The sequence below is a fragment of the Astatotilapia calliptera genome, chromosome 7 (genome assembly GCF_900246225.1).
Source record: "Astatotilapia calliptera chromosome 7, fAstCal1.2, whole genome shotgun sequence".
In the NCBI taxonomy this organism is placed as follows: Eukaryota; Metazoa; Chordata; class Actinopteri; order Cichliformes; family Cichlidae; genus Astatotilapia; species Astatotilapia calliptera.
In genome coordinates, this window is record NC_039308.1 from 47502338 (window position 1) to 47529212 (window position 26875).

The following is a 26875-nucleotide window of genomic DNA, read 5'->3' on the forward strand; positions in this document are numbered from 1 at the left end:
TGCAAGTTTTCACCAATCAGTGAGTTAAGGTCCTATTGTTTATGACATTGATAAAAGTTTTTAATGATATATATATAATTTTTTAAAATGGGTCATTGGTAAGGGTTACACCTAACAGCAAAGTAAGGATTCATAAATGGAACATGTCATGGCAGACAGTGCAAGCACCATGTAAACTTACAGATGTCTATGGTGAATAAGTCCGATTTTGCAGTCGAACATAGAAACATACCAAATGTTTAAACTGAGATATTTCGTTATTTTGTGAAAATTTTTAGCTCATTTTAAATTTCATGACAGCAATAGAAAAAAAAGTTGACACAGGGCTTACTACTGTAGCATCCCCTCTTTTTGTAATGACACACTCTAAACATCTGGGAACTGAGGAGACCAACTGCTGGAGTTTTGGTAGAGGAATGTTGTCCCAGTCTTCTCTTATATAGGATTCTAGGTGTTCAGCAGTGTGTTTCCTTTTCATATCTTTCATTTCATGTGCAAAATATTTTCAGTTGGTGAATAGCCTGGACTGCAGGCAGACCAGCTAAAGCCATGAAGTTGTAATAGCTGCAGTATGTGGTTTAGCAACGTCTTACTGAATGCAAGACCATCCATGAAAAGTACATCATCTAAAAGGGAGCATAAGTTGCTCTGGATCATGTTAGCATATGTTTTTTTTGTATGATAGATTTCTTATCCTGGATCCTGGACAGTGTTTACAGACAGTGACTTCTGGAAGTGTTCCCCAGTCAAAGCAATGGTTTCCATGTCAGAATCATGCCTGTATTTAATGCAGTGCTACCAGAGGGTCTGAAACCCATGAGTGTCCAGTATTGGGGTTTTTTGGCCTTGTCCTTTGCACACAGCGATTCTCCTGATTTTTTTGATATTGTGTTACTGCAGAGAATGAAATATTCAGTCTTAGCAATTTCATTATGAGGAAGGTTACTCTGAAATGGCTCCGCTATTTGTAGATGCAGTTTTTTTTTTCCAGATTAATAAGCCTCTGCCCATCTTTCCTTCTGAGAAACTCTCTAAGTTGCTCTTCCTTCCTTCTACCACTTCCTTTTCCAGCCTTTTGTTGCTCTGTCCCACTTTTTTACTCAGAAAGTGTGGCGACATCAAATTCATAAATACCTATTTTTCAGTGACACAGTAAAAAGTCTCAGTTTAAATATCTATTTTTTCTATGTTTTGTTGTGAAAAATGTGATTACAAGAAATCACTGCGTTTTTACACAGCAACCCTTTTTTTGATTGGGGTTGTAATTTTATTTTCCAGTTTTAAATCACCTACCATCTCTAAGTGATTGTCCATAGACTCCGTTTAAAAATCACAGGAGGTAAAATATCAGGTATGTATTAGGGAGCATACTGCACAGACTGCCTCATGGAAGAAGCAGTGTGTTGTGAATGCCTGTGTATGTTTGACTGCAGTACCCGAAGCCCACAGTGCCATCAGGCCTTTAAAAAGGGAACTGCTACTTTCTCATAGACTCCCTTCCTTCCTCGTCTCACGTTCCCTTTTGGTTTCCACTTCTTTCTCAGACACATATATAATTATATATAACCGTATTTTCCATGACGTTTCGGTGAAGCATTTGCACGTTACAAAGGTGTCGCGGACAAATTAGGTTCGGTTTACCCTCAGAATATATTGCTGCTTTATGTCCCATGTGCCCGTGTGCGTCAACGTTTCTGTGCGCGCCAGAGGAGAGGCTGAAATCTGGAAAGACATATCTGGACATATAAGGAAGGTTAACAAAACGCGTGGGGTCTAAATGAATATACCACTAAATGGACGAATTGCGTATGTGACGTGATAGAACACGGCACACACGCCCAGGCAAACACACAGCTTTACCACACACACTTGAGTAGGACACCGGGCAGAGTGCGTTCCGCTGATCATCTCCGTCCCTCCCTCCAGCAATCGGATTGCCTGTGCCACTGACGACAGCCAGTCACACAGTACCGAGAGTGTGCTGTGGAGAGACTGCATCAGGGAGCTGTGCGCTTGGATCGGGAGCAGTGCGTGGGAGTTGTTCTCTACCTGCCATTTGCATTCCTCCTTTATTCTCATCGGACGAGTTCGGGCTCACAAGGAGCCCCATTACCAAGGGAGGATCGCGCTGTATGTGCGCGTTTGTGTGGGTTATCTGTTTTAACTACTGCTATCGTCTCAGAACTGCAGCAGTGCCGTTTTGGAGAAAGTCGTTGGAAATCAGCAGGAAACGGCTGCCTGGTGTCTGTTCTCCCTTGTCATCTTTTAAAGCTATCTATCAAGGAGATGGACTTGAGATAGTGCGTCTCAGTTTAAGTGTTGGTGGCTGGGAGTTGCCGTCGGGAAGAAATGCGAAAGGATGCTTGGAAGCAGTGAGGGCTACAGCAGGTGAGTATTTGGTTAATAAAGCCAGTGAAATAAAATAAAATAATTTAGGAAAAACTGTTTTTAAAATCAATCAATCAATAAATAAATAAAATAATGCAGATACATTTCGGTTTCCGTGCTTATGTCACTGCGGTTTAATGTGGGGTGAGGCCAAGATTTTAGAGAGGTGGATAGTATGCAGCCAAACCCTGGTCTCCCCCTGGCTACTTTGAAGAAAACATCCATCAAATATGTGAATTCTAGTGCGCTAGTGGCGAGATCAGTTCATAAGAGAGGTTTATTTGTAACTCCAAGGAGCGCTTTCCGATGTCAAATCAACAATATACATATACACATATATTCCTGCAAGTCCCAAATGATAAGGACAGAATTTGTTGACAGGACAGAAAAGCAAACGGGGACTTGAGTGTGATTAGGCGCGTCCTCTGCAGGTATCAGAACATCCAATAAAGACACATTCCAAATTCATTTAGAGTTTTGTTATCGGTGCACATTTTAAATCTGCTTTTCTGCTCATTTCTGCGTGTGCGTGTGCTCGTCGGAGAGGACGAAAGCTTAAAGCATTAATCAAATTTAATTGTCCCGCGAATGTGTGCGTGTGTGTGTGTTTGTGTTTGTGTTCGTGAGAGAGAGAGAGAGAGGCAGAATATGGACTGTGTGTATGTGTGCGTGTGTGTGTGTTTGTGTTCGTGAGAGAGAGAGGCAGAACATGGACTGTGTCTGTGTGTGTGTGTAGGGAGGTGAGTGAATTGCAAAATGTTATCTTCATCTAGCCTTTATTTGACCACGTATAGGCTCTGCTGAGATAACATTTGTCATTGTGTTGAAGTGTGAGGCAGTCGTGATCCTCCCTCCTATGCCATTTTATTCATCTGCAAAGATGGCTATCTGTTAAATGGGCAGCGTATAAAAAGCAAGCAGGCTTCTGCAGCGGTGTGGTGGTGCATTTGTTTTTTTCTTTTTTGTGAAACGACTTGGGACTCTTTGTTTTCAACTAGACTACAGACGTGGGATCTATATATAGCACCAATTGCGACGAAGCAGTCCACAAGATGAAACTTGTGCGTTTATGGTGCCACACTCCATCTGTTGTTTGTTATTAGAGGCTGCATTTTTAGGGAATGTGACAGCGGCCCCTGAATGTCTTCCCGCTTTATTGTGCAGGACAGCCTATTATAATGTGTGTACTGTTATATGCATATAATTCTCACAAAAGCTGTTGAGGCAGAGCATCAGAAGACTCTGTGATGCTGTGCCTGCAGACATTCATAAAGTGCTGTAGCTCTATTGGTTATAAATAGCCGGAAGGAGCGGACAGCCAGCTCGAACAGGAGCAGCCTCCAGTCGTTCCATCAGCAGCAACAGCAGCAGCACAGCTTCTCTGGCATTATCTGGGCGCACAATCTAACGTGATAGATAGGGGGTACACTGAGATATCACACAGCCACAAGGGTGTGGCACCTGTATGTGTGTGGGTGAGTGGGGGGCTTTGGTTGGATGGTCCGATGTGCTCTCCCTATCAAGGTACCTTTGTTTGCTTCTTGGACTCAGTAATGACTTTAGAGTGACCCCATTACAGTAAGTGTTTTTCTGTTTTTTTTTTTTAATCCTGCCCTGTGGTTGTTAATTTCATCCCCAGGCTTAAAGCCCTATTTCTGTCATGTTTTACTGTTTTTTGTTTTCATTGATGATTGGCACACTGCTGACTCAATCATAGCTGCTTTGCAGCAGTTAAGAGGCTCCTGAAGTGTGTGATCCGCTTTGTCCAGACGCCCCGGCTGCCTTCATTAAACAAATGTGCAGCCACTGACCTTGACTATCTACATTTTTTCAGTAGGATTAACCTCTTTGCCCTACAGTACAGTAGGCTACGACACACATGTAGAAAACGCTCCTCTCCATTCTGGCCTACAAATTCATGCTGCTGTTGGCATGCAGTATTGAATTACAACGTGCTGATCAATGTTTGCAATAAGCTAAATCTCTACATAGCGGGCAGTATAATACAGAGTATCAGATATCACAGGAAAATCTTGATCCTCGTAACACCATTATATTTCAGTGAAGAATGGTTATGTCTTAGTAGCCCATGCTTGAAATGTAACCAGATATAGACAGAGAATGGAACAGTAAACTAATGAGATCAGACTGAAATATGTGTGCAGCATTATTCATTCATGGTAGAGATCAGCCTCATCATAGACAGCAGACTGGGACAGAGAAGCAGTCAAGACAAAGTGGGTGGTGATGGTGTGGACCATGATGTTAGTGTATGATGACTGATCACAGGCTTGCTTTCTCACAACACACTAAGTGACCAATAGTGAGTGGATTTATGATGTGTTAACATGTATCCTGGAGACACTCATCCTGGGTGTAAAGCTAACACCTACTGCATTGACAAGGTGTTTATTAGCTCCCAGTTGTGAGGCCATGGTGCCCACATAATGCTAGGATGGCAGCGCTGAGACTTTTCACATGAGACTGCAATTACGTTGTTTTTATAAGCCCCCGGCTGTCGTTCCACTTTTTGCCCGAGGCTGGGTGGTGTGGTTATAAAAGATCTGTAGTGGGATCATAGTGGCTATTTGATGGGAGGAGGAAGCATCTTGTTCACATGTCACTTTTGTCCTTGGCTGATATCTTTAGAAGTGGGTAAGGAGAAGGAACAGCTATATGTGCTGTCAAAAACTCATGAGCATTTTTATTCTCGCTTTTGTAGTTCCAGCAGTGCAATCACTTTCATGTAAGTATTTCCATCAATTGGGAAAGTGTCCCAGACAGCATAGCAGAGGTGCTGGAAACAGCTCCTCAACAGTGTCAACAGCAATCTATTTCTTTTCTTTCCCATAAGGCTAACCTGCCCAAGTCAAACGCAACTTATGAAATGCAGTGTAATTTTTTTTATAATGTAGCAGCTGGCTGCCATGTAGGGGCTGTGTCTCATTGCAGATTTAAACTACTTTTATGTGTTACACTCTGTGTTTGTGTTTCTTTGCAGTTGTGCACATATTATATATTTACTGGTCTTGTGGTGGTGCAGTGTCAGGGTTTGTTAAAAAACTCCAAAAAGATAAAGAAGCACATGTTTAATGTGTTACGTTACTATAAAAAACGTTCTTTAGAATATCTGTTAATTTATTCTGAATTTCTACAATTCTTACTGTAAATGATTCGCTGTTTAAAGATATTTGAGGATATGTTGCCCTTGCTGTGCCCTCAAGTTTACCACGATAGGGCGATTGTTATGCCTTTTGGTCAAAGGTCAGTAGTTAGTGCATAGTCTGATTAAGTTACATAAGCAAAGTGATAAATAAGTTCAAAGTTAAGAAATATTCTAAGTAATTCATGCTAACAACAGTTAAAATGTATGGATTCGAAATTTGCTCAGAGTGAGACATCGTTATCACAAGCGATCTTCGTATTGTATGTGCGGAAACGGGAGCGAGGGAGCGCTCGGTTCATTCGCATATCTTTGACGTGTTTTCTCCGTATTAAAAGAGTGAACGAGTTCATGTACACGCTTGTACCTTGGGAAACGTTCGTCTTTGTGAATATTAATGTGTTAAGAAACAACTTTTATATGTGTTTACCTGGAGTGAACTGCTATGCTAATGTAACGCACGTGTTAAGCTAGGCTAATCTTTAAGTTTGTCATTAGGATGTGTATTAGCTAGCAATTTATTTTCACTTTCTGTGTATTTCAGTTACAAATAAGAAATAGCAAGGAGAAGCCTTGAGAGAGATAAGGCTTTAAAGGATCTTCATTAAAAGCAAGAAAAGCAAGCCTTGTGTGGAAGATCTCGTCTATTTTGTTCGCTAGCTGTCTAGCTTCACATGGTCACGTGTGGTGAGGGCAGCATAGCGATCGTGGCTCAAGAGTTGGGAGTTTGCCTTGTAATCGGAAGGTTGCCGGTTTGAGTCCAGGCTTGGCCAGTCTCGGTAGTTGTGTCCTTGGGCAAGACACTTCACCCGTTGCTTACTGGAGGTGGTCGGAGGGCCCGGTGGCGCCACTGTCGGGCCAGCCGCGCCTCTGTCAGTGCACCCCAGGGTGGCTGTAGCTACAATGTAGCTTGCCATCACCAGTGTGTGAATGGGTGGATGACTGGTTGTGTAAAGCGCTTTGGGGTCCTTAGGGACTAGTAAAGCGCTATACAAATACAGGCCATTTACCATTTTAGTGAAAATGGCTTTCACTGTGTCGCATCTGATTTCACATTTGTAATTCTAATTGCATTGCCCTTAATCCTGCGATGGTAGAAACATTAACGTGATTATTGTGCACACTAATCCAGAATTTACACCAGAATGGAAACCATTTATTTGTCACATCACAGATACCTGTCACAAAGCTGCAACTACCATACACTTAATATGCAGAAATGCACGGGTTTCAAGTCTTGATGTGTGAATTCTAACAGACAATATTCACATCCTGCTGTGACTTGGCTTTTACATTAATATTTAACTGCATGACATATCTTTCATGGCTCATTGCAATCAAAAGCAGGAAACTAAAGAGAAAATTAATGCAAATAAGCAGCCAATGGATGCTTTAAAACTCGGATAAGCAACATATTTTTGTCGTCTGAGAAAAAACACCCCCAAAAAATTGGATATTGCATTTTGTTTGCATACTGTATTTCAAGTGACCCGAGAGGGAATGCAGGGGTGTGGTTTGTGCAGTTCTACATACAGTAAAGTAGCATAAAAGCAAAGTATCTGAAAAGACTGGGGTTTTAATTTTTTTTTAAGTCTGAAGTCAGGATTTACTTATTTCCAGAGTGCATGAAGCACATGTTTGTGCCCGTGTTAGTCAGGTGGGAGAGGTTTAGAATGGAGGGGGGCAGATACCTATCAAATTCAGGCTGTTTTAGATTTCTGCCCACTGCTTACTCCTTAAGTAAAATGTCATTGTAGTGTACAATCTTGTTAGAGGCATGTCAGAGGCATGTGTAAATGTCATGCATTTACATTAGCCTGTGGGGTTCATTAACATTTAAAGAATTCGCGTTTGAAAAAAAAAATCAGACAAGTGCAGCTAATTCTGATCTACTTCACAGCGGTGTGAAAAATGGCTTTAGGGAAATTCTCCAAAGGGGCTTTCAGAGAACCATTTTGTGCTTGTGTGCGAGATCAAGGTCTTCACAAAGAGGTGGGATTTTGAATGGCAACAAGCAGTCAAAATTGATTGCATGCCTACCATCAACTTTTATTAAAAATTTGGATTTCAATAACAATTTAGCCTTTATTGATGCCAGATGAAGCTATTGGTCAAAGGTTTGTATTTGCTAAGGATTTTTACCAACCCTGTGGAGTGGAGTCATGAATGATGAAAGAGTAATGAAACTCTGTTGCCAAGAAGGCTTAAACACTCACCTCTTGGATGACTGCGTGTAAATGCCACTCTCCTAAACTGTTAGTGGGCTCTAAATTATGTTGACTGAGTGAGCTGATGGCCTAAGACTGACAGCTTCAGATGGGACTTTGGGGTGAAAACACCCGATCAGAAGTCAGTCAAGGTAGCCTCAGCCATTGAAAACGTACTCCATAGTTTCACTTATTTACAGCTTATAGTCATATGGCAAACAGGTGATCTAGTGTATAGCTACGCTGCGCACTATATATACTTTTATGGAGAATAATGGTTACATTTTAGGTGTATCAGCAGGCCACAAAACACACTGAACCGGGATCATCGAAAATGTGATGTTTTTGACATGTAAATTCCCTGTCCGTCGTTTAAGCCGTCTTCCCTTCTTTTCCAGTTGTAGACAATGGATATTATTGACCCATTTGATAATGTCACATGCATTCATGGCTGGAGTTTGAATAAATGGTGTAGCAGCGCTGATGATTACTATTGTGAGGCAAAATTACAATATGTTGCATCTTTATATTCAAAGCAGCAATTCAAACAGTGCTATTTGGTGGCAATTTGAAACACAATTGTGATACAACAGCAGCTCCACTTTCACAGCCTCACTTGAATGGAGCATATGATATTTTTCATAAGTGGGAACAAGATTTGTGTTTGTGCCCCACCTCCCTGATGTAATGGCTGTTAAAATAGCCCATTGAGATTCAGAGTTCAGAGTCCGGTGTTTAGGTGCAGTGCTAGTACTCTCGACTCTCTTCCCTCTGTCTAGTAGGCTGACTGAGGAAGTACTTAGAAACGGAGTTGTCATTTGCACCCAACCTGCTACATGTCTCCTGTGATTTCAAATTGATGTAGTAGCGTAAAAGTCACGTCTTCAAAAAAAGAATATTTTGGCTAGTGCTGAGCTCATTTAAACAACAATACAGATCTTCTTTTACATTATGGTTGGGCAAATGGTAATCAGTGATTGGCAGAGTTCATTGTTGGTTTTTTAAGGATGTTTTTTAAGGATTGTTTTGTGTGTAGTTTTTAGCTGAAAAACTGGATTTAACTCAAAGCATAATTGCAGTATAGCAACATGTGGTGGTGGTGCCTCCTTCCTTTTTGTTGTGAAGTGTTGAGAGTTGTACACAAACACTGATTCACCAGGTTTGACTGACAGATGTAGTGCCATGCAGACCCTGGTATTGTATGACAGAGTACATGTGTATGAGTTCATAAACTATGCCAGAGCTTGTGCTAAGAAAGAGCCATGTGCTGTTATCTTTTTACCAACAATATTGTGTAGTAAAGGTTTTCCCTTTATCTGATAATTGAAGCCTTTAAACTGTCGGTATTGTGCATTTTGACATGGAAATAGAGTAGATACAATACAATCTAATAGGTTAGTTCTGGTTAACTGGTTGTTGAACTGGCTGGTTGGAAAATGTTGCCATATTTTTCAAAGCTACTTTACATTGAGATAGTGAGCTCTGAATAAGGTGTTTCTGATTTTGCATTGTTTTTCTTTGTATTTGATGGGCCTTGACAAGTTAAAATCGCCATTAAAAGCCACTAATCCCATTAGGATTCATTAAGAAAGTGACACCTTAGTGCCAAAGTATAGAGAGGTTATCCTCCATGACACATGGATTAAAGTGACTCAAGATAATTCAAGTATTTTATTGTGCTTCAAGTCCATTATCCCTCCCTTTCGTGAGATCAGTGAAGCTGCTTTTTATCCATTGACAGTCTGTTCCCATTCATCATGTGATTCAAGAAAACAGGGGCCTTGCTTTGAGGTATAAGGGGGAGCAGCTTTTAGTTCCCTAAAAGCTCCCCTCGTTCATCTCTTTGGTGCTCTACCTCCATCTTACTCTTTCAGTTTAACTTCCCTAAAAGCTCTCTCAGTCTGGTTTGTCTCTCCGTTTCCCTTCCTCACTACGACTTTCTTTTACCCTCTGGCTGTTAACAGAGAGCGAGAGAGAGAGAGAATAACCGAACAATGTAACAACGAACTGCTAATATTGTTGAAGGAGGATAGGGAAAGTGCAGGGAGGAAACAAGAGGTCAGATTTCAGGTTATCGACCAGACTGAGTGGCATGAAGAGATGTTGTTTTGCTAGACACGAAGAGGCAGTAATAATCCCACCTACAGTTAGACTCCTGCACGGTGCTGTCTCGCATCTCGTAGAAATTCTGAGACTTTGCATTCACGTTTAAATCTTTTTCAATCAGACCCCGAAGTCAGTTGACATGTAGGATACTGAAAGTCTATCTTTAGCAGGAAAAACGCATATAAATGTTGCAGTTTGGCATTTTAACACCGTATTCTGATGTGACAGACAGTTCAGCAGCTGTTTCCTTTTAGTCCTTTAAGCCTAAACATGCTGGAAGTCTAAAAATGATACAAGAGAGAAATCCAGGATTTTCAAGGTGGACTTGTTTTATTTTTAATTCTTTTTCCCTAGACATCATTATTATTTTCTTTAAATAAAGACACTCTCACAAGCTTTATGGTTTTGATAATATTTTACATCTGGAGCATGTATTTTAATTCCAGTTTCTGCCATTCTTCAAAACTGAGGGAGAGAAGAAAGGTCAGTTTAACTGGCAAAATGGTGACGGTAGCATGCGGGTGGATGGGGAGGGTGAGACTGATGAAAGAGCCGTGCAGCGATCAAAGATGAGAAAATGAAATGGCATTTGACCTTGTCGGATGCCGGCGTGTGTTGCGCTGCCACAGAAGTGCAAAGTAGTTTGGGAACCTGTGGGAATTAGGAGGGGAAAGAGATCAGGTCTGAGGAGCACTGATGTGGTGTGAGAGGATGGTCCAGACAATTTAACCCACACATCTCATAACTGACTTAGAAAACAGTGCAAAAGGTGAGCAGAAATGATTTTGATGAGAAAATGAATAAAATTCAAATACATTCGAGAAATAGACGGGATCATTTTCATCTCACATAATTCTTACTTTTGAGATTAGAACATTAAAACCCTTTATCACCCAATTATCATGTATGCCACTCATCTTTTCAGCTTTCAAAAACCACTTGAATTTTGTCTCTAACACAAACGGTAATGAAGTTACGTAGGTTTAAAGACCTTGAAAAGTGGGCAGAAGGTTAAAAAAATAAAATAAATTATAACAGGCTCTAAAAATTAAAGAAGCTAGTGTTCCCTTTACCTGTGACAGACAAAAAAGTCATCATCAGAGGTTCTGTCAAGTTAATCAGATGACTAAAAGTTAATTTGGTTATAGATGAATCAACTTTTTGAATGACTGATTATTTATTTTGCCTGTAAAACAGCATTGCAACAACTTGCTACAGTTTGTTTTTGTCAAACACATTTTAACACTAATAATAAGTGGAAATACAGTGAAAAGTAAAATTATGTATATGAGAAATGTCCAGTACAGTTAACTGGTTATGAGACCGTTTCCGTTTCAAATAGTGAATTAACATGTCATTAAAATCTGCTGTGGATTTTTTTTTTCCACAGCGGGAAAATGCTTATTGGTTAAGTAATGGCTCATCTTATCTGATCCCTTCAGCTGGTTCTGTAAATAAAAATGTGTTTCTCAATCCAGATTGAACATATAAAGTGAATAAAAAAAACCCCAAAAAACAGGATTTTACAGCACAGTTGGCTTCATTTCAGCAATTACATGTCCTCTGTAAATGGCATACAAGTTACATCACGACAAGAATAACATGACAAGAGTACAAAGATGAAATTCTAAAACGTGTGTCCACAAGCGTCTGCCTGTCAGTGTGCTTCAACATAGGCACTGCTCTTTGCAGGGAAACAAAGAAAACAGACAGCCATTCTCATTAATTAAGGCATGAGCGGCAGAAGGGATCTCACCTCCTAACTCTACAGATTGAGGCTGGATGTGCTTTGATATCAGTTGCACTCAAATATAATGAGGCTTTCTTTTCCTAGTGTTAAGATATATTAATCTACGTATAGTGTACATGAAATTCTACAAATTTAAGTCAGTTGTAGGAGTTATTATTTAATAATAAGAAAACGAAAGGAATCTGGTGCTAATGTCTGTAACTTCTTCGAAGAACAAGCATTGAAGAGGTTTGCAGTGTCTTTGCCAACCTTAAAGCCATCTGCTATTACTGTACTGGGTCACCTTGTCATTGATCCATGTATAGCATGTGAAATACCTAGATTGTCTTTCTGAAAGTAAGATTTTGTTCCCTCTAGTACCCCTAGGATTAGCAGAAGAATAGAGATGTGATTCTCTTTCTTTTCACTATCTCTATGACCTCGTCTTACTACACAAAAGCAAAGATATGGAATGGGAGGATACAAGGACAGCTCAGATGAGTAATTTTGCCTTTAATTGCTTGAACCTCCCCAGAGTGCTATTGCTTAAGTACTCCAAAACTGTTGTTGTTTTCCTCCACATAATCTTTGTTTATATGAAGGTCAGCATTTTTCTCTAAGCTTCTTATGAGAGAATTTGGAGCAGGTGGATTGTTCAGAGAGATGAGACAATGCTCCCCTGCTGGAGTTGAGAGTGAGAGCGATCTGCCCCCTTTTTCCATCCACCGCAGTCACTTTACAAAGTGTCTTCCCAGCCCATCTCAACCATCTTATGCGCAATAGTCTTTGTTTTATTTGGGGGAGAGGGTTTCAGCTTAGACCTCATTTCTCAGTCTATATCAATAGCGTCATTATGTGAGGTTTTATCTGGCTAATTAAGGCTTCATCTTTCTGGGCAATCTCTCAGAGGACATGGATTAAGCTCCCCTATCTCTGCTCTGAAGCCACTGTGGGGATGACCAGACCTGTTCAATCCTTCGTGGATTGTGGCTAGAGAGAAAACAGACCAACATTGTAGCTGTGGCCATCTAAATAGAGTTTCTTTTCCCAAATAATGCAGTGAATTGCTACTATTAGCTTTAAAGTTCATGTGTAGTTTCATGTCAACTGATACAAACAAGCCCATCCACCTCTGCGTTCTTTAAAATGAATGTGCGTTGAGCCATCATCTCAAAACAAGAGGAAAATAGAATGAAGTGTTGCATAGATTTTAAATTAGAGATAAATGAAACTGTGTGGTTTTTGTTTTGTTATTTTAGGGAGAGGCTAGTTCATTGTGTGCGTTTGCTGGTAAAAGACTGAAGACTGAACGACTGGTGAATCATTTTGCACGTATAAAAATAGATAAATGATCTAATACCATTTTAGCTGTTCAATTGATAGCCATCCATTCATGGTCACTAATTACAGTAGGCTAAATCATTTATCTTATGTGAACAAGGTTCTCCCACTGGTATGGCATAGGTTCTTTTTCATGGTGCTAGAAATAGCAAATAAACTCCCCATTGTGTGTCTTTCTCACTGTTGATGTTTTTCCTTTTTTGCCTTTGCTCCACAGAGTATGGGTTATCAGGATAGAAAGCTCTACCTTAACAAGTATATGTTAACATCCGTCCCATCTGTGGTGAAGGGATCAGATTAATAGCAATGTCCATCCATCCATCCATTCGCTTCCGCTTATCCTTTTCAGGGTCGCGGGGGGCGCTGGAGCCTATCCCAGCTGTCATAGGGCGAGAGGCAGGGTACACCCTGGACAGGTCGCCAGTCTGTCGCAGGGCCAACACACAGGGACACACAACCATTCACACTCACATTCATTCGAACGTTCACACCTAGTGACAATTCGGATTATCCAATTAACCTATCCCCACAAGCTGCATGTCGTTGGACGGTGGGAGGAAGCCGGAGTACCCGGAGGGAACCCACGCAAACACGGGGAGAACATGCAAACTCCACACAGAAAGACCCCGGCCTGGTGTTGGAATTGAACTCAGGACCTTCTTGCTGTGCGGCAACAGTGCTAACCACCGTGCCACCGTGCTGCAATGTAACAAAGGAATAATAAAATGGAGCTTAAGATTTTATGGTAAAACTGTAAGAATAAATGTGTTTTCAGGGCAGTGTATAAGATGTCAGGTGTATTTATCAGGAGAAAGCTGCGTTGTTGGTCTAATCAGCTGTAGCCTTTTGACAATTAATTTAGAGCCATCTAGAGTTTGCTTTGTCTGCATAGAGAATCAAATGATTTGTTTTATTCAAAGCACTGATCCAGAGTCACTGGTTTCCAGTGCAAAAACAGTACTTAATGAATATCAAATACGCTGTTGCTCTGAGTTCCTGCTCATTAAAGTTTAGTACTGAAAATGACCAGATGAAAGTCTGCATCAACACTCATTAAAACAAATGCCAGAATTCCCTTCCCATATAAAGAAACTGTTAATAGGGAAACTGCACTGTGCAGATCTGTCACTATTTTGGGAGGTTAAATCTACCATTTGACTTTTCCCATACTGAAAAGGTGAAAAAATACCATTTTTGTCATGCCGCATAAACACAGTCTGCATGAGAGCATTGAAATAACTGACTGTCACAGTTCTTATACCGTACTTCAGTTTTTTGATAAAGCGCTTGTGAGTCAGTGTTTTGTCTGAGCCCTTGCCATTATAGGAAATAAATCCCAAATGAGGAAAATGAAGTTATTTTGCACAGGCAGTTGGTGCATTTGACAGCCATTAATCAAGAATTGTGTAAAAGTAAAAAAAAATCTGTTTCTTTTTGTTTGTTTTAATTTTTAGTGTTTCCATTGAAGGTCAAATTGTATCTACAATCTTGTACTTTAGGACTTTGCAAATGAACACACTAGGTCTCAAGTCAATGAAATCCTCTTCTTCATGATGCTATACAGAAATGAAGATCTAAAAGAACTAAGCCATTTCAAAAAAAAAAACAAAAAAACCTGAGCCAGGGTTGAGGACGGGGAAACAGCTTATTACCTATTTTCGTTGAATCATATCACAAATATGATGGCGAATGTGAAATGTAAATACTGGAACTAGATGGAAGCCGTGGGTGACAGATTCTGTGATTATTGCTTTTGTCTGTTTGTTGCTCGAGTTATACGTTATTGAATAGCGGTTGCTATAGTAGGAATTCAATAATAATTCCTTTTTTAGTTAGAATAAATACAAATTATAGAAAAGAAACATGAGACTTTAAAGCCCCATTATATCCACCACTGCCATGGCCAACAGTGGTACATTCCAAATCCACGTGTTGTTTCATCTAGTTGTATCATGCACTTTTAAATTTTGTGTCTTTGTGCAGGTGCTGCTCCCAAGTTGAAGACACAAGTATAGGATTATGTCGGTTTTTCAACACCATTTCAATGATATATTCTTGTAGACGCTTGGAAATTTCCAGAGGGAGATATTGCAACCGCTTTAAAAGATTAGATTTTCTGGAAAAAGCTTCTGATTCTGACTTCTACCACTGTACTAGCACTTATGAAAAGGTTTTATTAAAATATGGATTTTAAAGGTCACCTTTATGATGGTATTTTGTAATTTAGAGATGAGATACCCCTGTAGTATTTGAGATAGAAAATACAAAGACTTTCGATATACTTTTCCTACATTTCATTATAGATGAAAGTTGATAAGATTATGTATTATTTTGGATATTTAACAATGACACGATAAAGATATTGGAGAACCAAAGAGATCATCAGTCAGCTCTACCTTGCCAATACATAAAAAGAAATCTTAGGCATTGGGAACTATCTCAAAGTACGGTGCTTTTTTGCCCCCACTCTAATCCCTGCTGGAAATAGTTGGAGCTACACTGAGACTGTGAGAACAGAAAATTAAGGCAGTTTTGGAAATTAGACATGGATGAAGTACTTTGAACATATTTGAGTATTTATGTTAAGCAATTGCAATCCATCAGCAAACACTAATGTATGCTTTATTGATTAAAATCTTCTGTCATCTCAACTCACGTCAAGCAGTTACAAAGATTTATGGCGTCTTCCTTCCTACCCAACCCTCTATTACACAGTAAGTCTGATTAAGCACACTGTGCAAATTGTGTTGGCAATATCATAATCTTTTTTAATACTGCTAAGTTCATCTCAACTTGACATATATTTCCTGGTGACTGCAAGTTGTAAAAACAAAAGTCCTGACACACAATAATGGGTTTTGTAAACAACTCCTGTGTGGTTGGAGCTTCACTAATATAGGCCATTCCCTACTACATTGTGCAACAACAGTACCCTCTAAAGTCTGATCCCGGTGCATTAGTTGGGGATTTTATGCATGAGGGTCAACTCTCTATCCACTAATTACAGCTCGTTTCCCTTTAAAAGCCGTTATTGTGAGCTGCAGGCACAGCTAAGCAAAAGGGACATTTTCTTCGCCACACTGGGAAGAAAGCCTTCAGATGCCAGTCACAATTAAAGTCAATATAGCCGAGAGCCTCTCCACACTGTGCCCGTCATACTTCCTAGCAGCTGATAAAATATGCCCTTAATTATTCATTACGAGATGAAGGCATGTTTCCATGTTGACTTCTTTAATTGAAGAACCAGTGCAGTTTTCAGTCTATTCGAGGCTATTAAGGCTACGTATTTGGGGAAGTTGATATACTAGTTGTTCCATAAGCCTGCAAAGGAGCTCACCAACAAACAGATTACCCCCACCCGCAACACACTCTGAGGGTAACTGCCAAATCTGCTCACTTCATCTGAGGGAAAAAATTATTCACTCACAAATTTAGTGAGAAGAGCAATATGTTCATCCCCCTCGCAAATCGTTCATTTACCCTCCCTCTAACCTTGAATAAATTTCGGAAGCTATTCAGTAGGGTCCTTATGTTGAATTTTACAATTTTAACATCTTCACCTTCTAAATAACGATTCTTCCCCCATAGCACTACTTGAGGACAGTTTTGATTTGCATAAGTACTGTCATTCTCAAATTAAATCATACACTATGTCTTGGCAAATGCTTATGCGCCATAGAAGAGGTAAGGGCTTGATTCAGCAGCATAATATTAACCCATCACTCAAGAATGATTAATTCAGAGCAAAAATGTGGATTATTCAAATAGGTTTGGATGTTCTGGCAGGATATGTGATTGAGCTGACAGGGATTTTGTTTGTTTCCAATTCTAAATGTCCTTCAGCTTGCCGTTATCGATCAACTGGTGTATATCTAAAAAGTATATATAAAAAATTATATATACTTTTTACAGCTTTATTTTTGAAAACTTTACCTTTTACATCTCAAACCTTTAGATGAAAGCACTGTAACGAAACATTAATATTCATAAATAAAACTTTGTGCATAATAACAACAAACAAATGACGAACTCTAAAGAAAGAATATTCAGGATTTGAAGTTTACTTTCAATGAAAATTGGATGGATGGATGGATGATTACATAACTAAATGTTTTCATTGCGTCTGATGAGCATTGGGAGACCTGTTTATTCGCCTAAGCTCATTTGTTTTTTGCACATCATCCTGCAAATTCATTACAAGAATATTGGTGAGATTTCAGTGTTTTTTGCTCATCAGTAGCCAAGGAAACAGTTTCTTTGTTTCTGGATAAGAAGAGCAAATTAGTCCATAACAGACAAAGTGCACCTAAACTACAGGTTATCTCAATTGGTCAGTTTGAGCTCATACTACTCAGTGCATGTTTACCCTATTTCGCAAAAACTCACAGCATGTTTTTCATTCAGCAAATCAAACAGAAGACCTTTTGGGATATTATCCGTGAAACTTAATTGCCTCGAGCACTATTTTGTTTACTAAACCAATGCAAAAGTTGATCAAGAAAAACTTTAATACAAATTCAGTTTGTCTGCTAATAGCATGCTACATTCAGTGGTTATTATTTGCCCTCACATATGAGCTACAATTTCAATAATAACAACAATAACTCATCCATTTTCTTTTTTTTTTCCTTTTATGTTCTTTTTCTTCTTCTTATCTAGCTCAATTTCCTGCCTCCTATTCCATTTTGGGCACTAGGTTAAACTTCCTACTTGTGCATTTACATTGGTACCGCTAGCTTGAGCTATACTCTCACTGTACTAATACTATTTCTGCTGATTATCATTATCATTATTATTTTATTGCTGTTTTTGCCTTCATTGTTAGTCTCTCAGTTTATTTTAACATGATGTAATGAACCACATGGTTACTCATGTATTAATCATGTATCCATAATCGATAAAACAATTGATTGACTTATTTATGAGCATCAGATTTAAGTTTGTAAACTGTTTACCCCCAATTGAAACAAATAGTGTTTATCCAAAAATTGTATACAGCGATATATCAAGTTCTGCTGACTGTGGGGAAAAAAAAATGGTTCTGGCCCATTGCTTCAAACAGACTTTCTCAAGTACCTCACGGGGCCTTGTTAGTGCAGACTTGCTCTCAGTCTTCCAAACTACACAAAGTAGAACAGGCCAGGTTCAGCTCCAACACTAAAACACTCATATGAAATCAGTATTCTGTATGAAACCTAAAGCCTTGTGACCTTCAGCAGTTAGTGCTTCTTCTACTTTTATTGCAATGTCTGCATTGTTTTCAGTTTGGCTTCTGGAGCTCGGGGTGTTGGCTTCTCCTGTGTTGCTGGGAGAAGAGCCCACGTGTAGATGTGTGCGACCCTGACTTAGTTGCTTCGAGCCCTAGAGTCTCTGTCAGCAAAAGAAATCAAGACTCAAAATGGGGTCCACAACATTAGCTAACAAAGTGATAAAGGCTATGTTAAGTAGTTGCCACATCTTTGCTGTACACTTGTCTAATTGGCTAACCATTTGAAAAGTTAAACACACACACAAACACACAACCCAAGTTGTTATTTATTGTGTTTCATTCTACGCTCAGTGTTTGGAGGTCAAATAAAATAAATAATAATAATGGATTTATATAGCGCTTTTCAAGGCACCCAAAGCGCTTTACAATTGCATTATGCATTCACTCTCACATTCACACACTGGTGGAGGCAAGCTACAGTTGTAGCCACAGCTGCCCTGGGACAGACTGACAGAAGCAAGACTGCCATATCGCGCCATCGGCCCCTCTGGCCAACAGATGCGCTTCCCAACCCCCAGTGCCACGGTCGCCCCGTGATGGGGGGAAAAAGACATGGATAGAGTTGGAATGATATCCACTGAGCTATTTTTTCACTAATAAGTAAGTTTTTATAATCAGTTTCCCTTTTATTCATTTTGAAGTGTTGCTGGGCAGTCTGAACTGTGATATTAGTTATAAATAGCACATCACGCTTTACATTATCAGTTCATCAATATTATATCAGGATCGTCTTCTAACTGTCAGGGCTGATTTAAATAGCTCTCATATCCAAATTGCTAATGACTTCTTCCTAAAGGCCTACACATGTTTTTTCACATGATAGTTTAACTAAGCTCTAAACAGGATAACTATTAAACAACAGACATATCCAAGTGAAGTTGCTGAGTGAAAAATAGCCTACGTTCTTGTTTTTGTCAGCTTCACCGCATTTATTAGATTTTTCTGTTTTGTTTGTCAGTCTTAACAAAATATATGATGAAATAATTTGCCAAATTCAGATAATTGACATCATTATAAGTATGCTTTTAATTAGAAAATGATTTTTTTTAGACCTTTTTGTTTAATTCCTCTAGGCTTAAGTTTGGCTCGTTTCCTTTTATTAATTGTTTTGGATGCTGTGAAAAACATGTGAGCTCTCATTAGTGAGTCTTATTTGAGTCTTTCCAAAATACACTTTATCTCCTTAAAAAGAATGAACAAAAAAAAAATCACGATTCTCTGCAGAGAGCTGGCAAGCTGAATAGTTTAATAATGATAGAACATCACGATCCCTAAATTGCACACCAAACACCCAACAAAGAAAAAAGAAAATACACAACAGCCCCAGCTATGGGCCTCGATAAACTAATGTTTAATGAAACATGATTTAAAAAAATTTGACCAGAATCATTAGCTATTATTATTATTGGCTACACTGTTTTTATTTTAGAGCTTACAGTTCCTGAAAGCATGCTGTTGAATTTGAAATAGATATCCCTTCTAGTTTAACAATAAGCTAATCAGTTGAACCAAACCCAAATAATATTATCTATCCAACTATAATTGTATTTTCTTTACATTGGCAACTGTCTACTATCATCAAAATCTTTTACTATGACTATAGGGCAACATCTCTAAAGTAGAGCTAAAAGTAAGGGTTTTATAAAATGATTTTTAAAAATATGTCAAAACAATAAGAATTCACTATTTATTATAAAACTGAGTTAATATCTTTCTAATTGCCCTGTTGATTGTCTTATTAAAAGGAAAAAAAAACATCTTTTACGAGCTGGAACAACAAAACAATCACTTTCAATATGACTGGTCCAAGTAATCAACTTTTAATGTATAAACCCATCCCCAGTATTTTTTTTTTGTTTGTTTTTTTTGTTTTGTTTTTTCCTTTGGTGTAAGTTTGGTCTCCTGACAGGCTTTGTGTAAGTGGCTTTTTCTTTTAATTAGAAAGTAGTTTTGTTTGCATCTTTTTCTTTTTTTTTTTATCAGTAAAGGCAGACTCAACATCAGAAATTCCTGTCATTCCCTACATATGCAGAATGTACTGGTAATTCTTTCCCAGTTTCCTATTTGTTGCTGTACTACAGAATGAGACATCAATGAACAGAACACTGCCCAGAAGCAATAATGACCCCTTTGAGAGGTGAAGTTCAGGAGGGACATGTCTACAGGTTTTACGGCAGAGTTTTGTCAGAACAACAGCTGGCCACTGTTGGAATTCTGCACCTCGATGCACCAACCAGCTTCTTCACCTGGATTAGGGCTTTACTGTCCATCTGTCGGGCGTCAGCTTACATTTAAGCCCTGCCATATCACAGGTTCAAACCCAGCCAACAGTGCCAGCAGGCAGCGTAGCTTCTCAATGACACAAGGTTAACAATTTTGTTCAAATTCATCCAGGACAGTGTGAGACAGATCTTACTACCACTTGCTAAAGGTCAAAAAAACTTGCATTTAGTCATGGTGTCACTTTTAGTTTATGCTTTAATACCTGCAATGCTACTTGCAGTTAGAAAGCCAATAAGCATCTTAGAAGTGATTAAAGTGATAGCAGAAAGAGAATAAAACACTTTTGTCAACTTACACAAAAATATAAATTTGCAAATTATACAAAGAAAATATGACTGGAATTACTTATGCTTGATACCACTAATAGGCATCATATGAAATTGTAAACACTGGGGACAAGAGTGTGAGGGCATGTTAAAGAAGAGTAAATAGGTGGTGAAGTAAGATTCCAGTCCTTGGTCTGGCCATTAAGGATTAGACGGGCAGCTGACTAAGCGGTTTGCAGAGGAATGGGCTTTAAAGGCTTTTAACACTTTGTGCTACAGATAAGGTCAGCATCATCTTACGGATTTCCAGGAAGCTTAAAGGTATTTAACAATGGTATTTAACAAGGCTCAGAAGTGATATCTTCTGACAGGTAAACTAAAATGTGACTCGGATTACTCTGTGATGATTAGGACTTAATGACACTGATACATGCATATTCTCGAATGTGCTAATTGTTAAAAAAGGAATGATAAGATATGGAAAAGAAAATAATTTCTAGCTTGCTACAGTGCAGATGTTAAAGTTTAACGTGAACCTTTTTTTACATGAACTGGCTGAATGTTTCGGTTACTGTGTTATGATTGTAGTGCTGTACTGTTAGCTTCAGTGTGTCGAGAATCTGAAGACCATCTTTCCTTCATCTACCTGCTCTTTCTTGGGTTTTGAAAATTATTTTAAAATTGGGCTCTATATCAAAACCATAAAATGTCATATTAAACTTTACTTAATTATAGCGACTTGGACCGTGTTTTAATGCTACACTGAACTGCCTACACCTACTCCATTGTAACAGGGCACCATCTACTTTACGTATGAAGCAACATCTTCAGCATCCCAGCGGATCCTGGCATAAAGGCATTAATCTCTCTATTCATTGATCTAGTTATTACTGGTCTTGGACCAGTGAGTCCTCATTTATTGAGCCCCACTGTCTTATTTCTCTTACATATTCATTCTTTTGAGCAGCACACCCCCTCTCACTTCACCTCAATTAATGTAATTCTGTGGGAGCTCACTGGAGTGCTGATTCGAATGAAGAACACATTCAGAATACATGCCTGTGAGGGGATGATAACACCAGATCATTAACAAAACAGAGCTGCAAATGTTTACCCATGGATAGCATTCTTCATCTTAATGTGTCCATATCTTTTCATGTTTCATTGCATATTTGCTGCTGAAGCCGTGTGCTATAAATTGTAAATTGTGCTGCAAATGACTTAGATGCATCTAAGTCATAAAAATGCAATTTCATCAAAAACTTTACTTAAATATTCAAATTTCTTATTAATATTGCCCAATCACGTGCACTGTTGGGATGTATAGAAGAGTGCAGGGACTTGTTCGGAAGCCTTACTGCAATCCACAACCTGCTGAAGTTGTAGTCAAGGAGCTTTACCAACAGGGGATTATACTTTGAATATTTCTATGATTGTGTTAACGTGTCAGTGGCATTAGGGCTGGGCATAATAGCATCTCATTGAGTGATAGCCAATATGTGATATATCCCCACAATGTAGGCCAACAGATAGAGTCTGAGCCTGTCATGAGGCCATTTTTTTTTTCACTTTTCACAGACTTCTTGCGATGTCCTATGACACACTATGTCACTCACAGGCCACTTACTTAATCAGTGTACATTAAGGAACAAGAAATATTAAGTATATCCAGAGGCAGCATGAAGCACAGCAGGTTCCGGTGCAGGTCTCTGAATTCAGACAAATTCTCAACTGTTTCTGGCATCACTTGATTACAGATGGTATCATCAAATCCCCAATCTGAACTTTGACCTCAGAGCGAATAAAATGAAATTGAGCAAAGTAAATCTAACCCATTTTTTCATGATTCTACTGTCCAGTTGACTATGGGCTCACTGGGGTAAAAATTATCAGTGGCTGGTGGCCACAATAGTAGTAACAGGTTACCCCATAATTAACTGTCAAGCTGGATATCACTGATTTTTTCTTTCTACACTATCAATCTGTCAAATGTATTGTGGTCCACTGAATCTGCTGAAATATAAAGGTGCATTATCCATCTTCACAGACCTCCTGGGCATCTGGAAGAACAATCACATAACCACTCAGAAATTGACTTTTTTCTTTTTTGGTGGCTTTTGTGTGCTTCACAGAGAGACAGAAAGATTGGGATACAGAGACGGGGAATGACACGCAATACACAGACCAGGATGGGTTAATGTAGTGAGAACTTAGCCTTGGCATCTGAGTCGCATGCTATACCAGATGAGGTGCTGGGGATCCTAAAGACTAATTTAGAAGAAGAGATAAAACTGCATACCACTGGGAATATTCACTGTATTGTGACAACAGTGATCACACATTGACAGGCATTTCCCAGGGACATGTCTAAAGAGGAGTGCAAATTATATGTGAAAAAAAAATTTTCAGCCTGTTTTTTCTTTACATTTTTTACCTCTTATTTTCATCCAACTCCTTGTGTGGTAATATAGTTCAAAATTGTTGTAGCATTAATGCTGATCACATGCTCTTTTTTTGTTTGTTTGTAAATGGGTGTTCTGCTATGACACAAATGGATCATTTCATTGCTGTTAGAAAGGATAGACTCACGCTAACCAGTGGAATCAAATCAAACAGGTTTTGTTTCCTGTCTTGTACATATGTATCTCTCCATTTCTAATTCACTGATGGTCTATATTTTAACTGTGAGCAACTGTCATCCATAGCACATACGTCATAGTTGCCACCATTTTTATCTTTGATTGTATCATTTTGTTACTGTTGCTCCACCCTCACACAGCAAACCCTCACATAGCAAATTTACATTTTAAGTAATAGGAAGAAAAAGACTTCAAAATACCACACTAAACCACGGATGTGCTCAGAAAAAGTTGTTACAACACAGCATGACTTGGATTACAGAAATATGTTGTTAATTCCACTAGACACGTCTCTTTGCTTTATGTCACGGAGACAGCATTGACTGATTGATTATTTGTAAGGTTTAGTGTAGATATGTTCAGGACTCCACAGCGTACACCAAGAGGGTATACAGTAGTGAAAGATGTATGTAGATTACTAGAATGATTTTGCCTTTGATTTTCTTCCTTGGATCAGTATTTTTATTCATATAACAAGGTCTCATGGACGACTGTGTATTTACAGGAGCTGCTCGGATTTAAAATACCTTTTGAAACTCTGCACTGGCAAGTTCAAGATGCAGAATTTATAATTGCATGCACATACCTTATTCCTTGTAACCTCTATTCATCTTTAGTCTGTTCATGAATATTGCAGCAGGACACACTCTCTCTACTCTTCTCTGTTCTGTTAGCATTTGTGTCGCATCAGAATGTTGTCCTTTTAGCACATGCAGTTGTTGAACTTGCCAACTGCCAGAAAATGCACATAATAACCAAAGAGAATTGTTCTGAGAGCTATTAATTCAGACTCCTGTTCTGAACATCTCCCACATATAATGTAAAATAGTAGAATTTTATCATTAAACTGCATGATGACAAATCAACTCATTGCTCAAGACTGTTAAAACTATTGTTTTAGCTCATATGTTTCAGTTTTTCACAATTTGCACTGTATTTGTCTTTTAACTGAACAGATCATCATGAACATTTTGCTATGTATCTGCGTCTCTCTAGGTAACCGATAAGATGGTGGGCAGGGAAGCGACTGGGCACAGCTACCTGGTGGCTTTCTGGCAGCCTATTCTGATTCTGATGCTGAGCACCGTTCTGTCTGGATCCACAACAGGCTGTCCATCCCGGTGTGATTGCAATGTTCAAGAGCGATCGGTGATGTGCCACCGCAAGAGACTCATAACAGTTCCTGAAGGCATTCCTGCAGAAACAAGACTGCTGGACCTCAGCAAGAACCGTATCAGAACCATTAACCCAGATGAGTTTGCCAACTGTCCCAACCTTGAACACCTGGAACTGAGTGAAAACACAATCTCCACTATTGAGCCTGGAGCATTCAACAACCTTTATGGCTTGCGAATATTGGGGCTACGTAGCAACAAGCTAAAGCTCATCCAGCTCGGTGTGTTCACAGGTCTGAGCAATCTCACACAGCTGGACATAAGTGAGAACAAGATTGTCATCCTGTTGGACTACATGTTCCAGGATTTGTATAACCTCCGCTCTTTAGAAGTGGGTGATAATGATCTGGTTTTCATCTCCCATCGAGCTTTTCATGGCCTAAGTAGTCTTGAGCACCTGAGTCTTGAGAAGTGCAACTTGTCTTCTGTGCCAACAGAGGCTTTTACCCACCTCCACAGTTTAATCACTCTCAGGCTGCGTCACCTCAATATCAATGTCATACGGGATTATTCTTTTAAACGGCTCTATCGGTTAAAAATATTGGAAATAGCAAATTGGCCATATTTGGATACGATGACCCCAAATTGCTTGTATGGATTAAATCTCACCTACCTGACGATTGCAAATGCCAACCTGACCACAATTCCTTATGTAGCCTTGCAGCACTTGGTTTATTTGCGCTTTCTCAATCTTTCATACAACCCTATCCATACCATTGAAGGAAATAAGCTCCATGATCTGCTGCGTCTGCAGGAATTTCACCTTGTGGGAGGCAGACTGGCAATGATTGAACCCTACTCTTTCCGAGGTCTAAACTACCTGAAAATACTAAATGTGTCTGGGAACTCGCTTAGTACTTTAGAGGAGTCTGCTTTCCATTCAGTTGGCAACCTGGAAACCCTGGCATTGTATGATAATCCCTTGGCCTGTGACTGTCGACTATTGTGGGTTTTCCGCCGGCGCTGGAGACTGAACTTCAACAGGCAGCAGCCCACCTGTGCCTCCCCTGAGTTCGTCCAAGGCAAAGAGTTCAAAGACTTCCCAGATGTTCTGCAGCCAAACTACTTCACGTGTCGCAAGTCTAGGATTAGGGATCGCAAACCTCAGCAAAAATTTGTTGACGAGGGAGCCATTGTTCATTTTGCTTGCCAAGCAGATGGGGATCCCGCTCCAGTGATAATGTGGCGATCTCCACAGAAAAAGTTTATCACCACCAAGATGATTGGAAGGCTGTCTGTGTTGCCAGATGGTACTCTCGAAGTGCGCTATGCCCAGATTCAAGACAACGGTACATATGTGTGTATAGCTAGCAACGCAGGTGGAAATGACACCTCTCTTGCGCACCTTCATATTCATAGCTATTCGCCTGACTGGCCACACCAGCCCAACAAAACATTTGCTTTCATATCCAACCAGCCGACAGAAACTGGAGCTAATGATACAAGAGTCAATGCCCCTTTCCCATTCGACATAAAGACATTGATTATTGCAACTACAATGGGATTCATCTCATTTCTTGGTGTCGTCCTCTTTTGCCTGGTACTGCTGTTCCTCTGGAGCAGAGGTAAAGGCAACACTAAACACAACATTGAGATTGAGTATGTGCCACGGAAATCAGACGCTGGCATGAGCAGCACCACAGTGGATGCTCCTCGCAAATTTAACATGAAAATGATCTAACAGAGCTGTGGAATTTATTAATTTTGAACTTTAAAATAAGACAAATGGTAAAGAAGACATTTCCTTTCCTCTCTTACAAACCTGTGGATCCTGGTCTGTTAACATAGAGTAAAATGTTCTTTCTCCTGACTGATGGACAAGGAATGAAACCACACCCAGTGTTACATGGCATCTGTGGTTTCCACAAGGCCTGTGGGGGCATTAATTGAAAATCAGATTTGTCATAGGCAGTTCTTATTCCTGTGGATTTCTAATGAGATAACTATATCACAAAAAAAATAAATAAAACATTTTAAAAGCTAGAATGCGAGGGGCAGATCATATTTTGGCCGTCTCTGTTTTTTGTGCGTATTTTTTTTATTTCGTGTTTGCTTTATTCTGAAGTTAGGTGTTCTCTTATGAATGATATTTGTATGGGTTGTTGAGCACCTTAAACACTGGCCAATTCAAGTACATCTTCATCACTGTATATCATTGTGAATACTCCTGTGCCTCCTTTTTTTCTTTTCCATGGTTTTTCTGTGATTCAGGAAATTTATTGTGTCATATTATGAAAAAAACACAGCAAATTCTTCGAGAGACAAAACTGTTACTAACATCTGTAAAATGTTATCTTAATTTCACAGCA

The 26875-nt window shown here is 39.3% G+C and overlaps 1 protein-coding gene across 2 annotated transcripts in view; it reads left to right on the forward strand.

Moving 5' to 3' along the window:
- The window catches only part of lingo1a (leucine rich repeat and Ig domain containing 1a), a 131617-nt gene extending 105068 nt beyond the window's left edge, over positions 1–26549 (forward strand). Inside the window, exons 1-2 of one of the 2 annotated variants that reach the window (XM_026175229.1) lie at positions 1576–2388; positions 24388–26549. In XM_026175229.1, coding sequence (XP_026031014.1) covers positions 24400–26247 — 1848 coding nt within the window. In that variant the 5' untranslated portion in view covers positions 1576–2388; positions 24388–24399 and the 3' untranslated portion in view covers positions 26248–26549. Of the gene's footprint in view, positions 1–1575; positions 2389–24387 lie in introns of those variants that run through there. The other variant, XM_026175231.1, reaches the window with a different exon arrangement.
- The last annotated feature ends 326 nt before the right edge of the window (positions 26550–26875 follow it).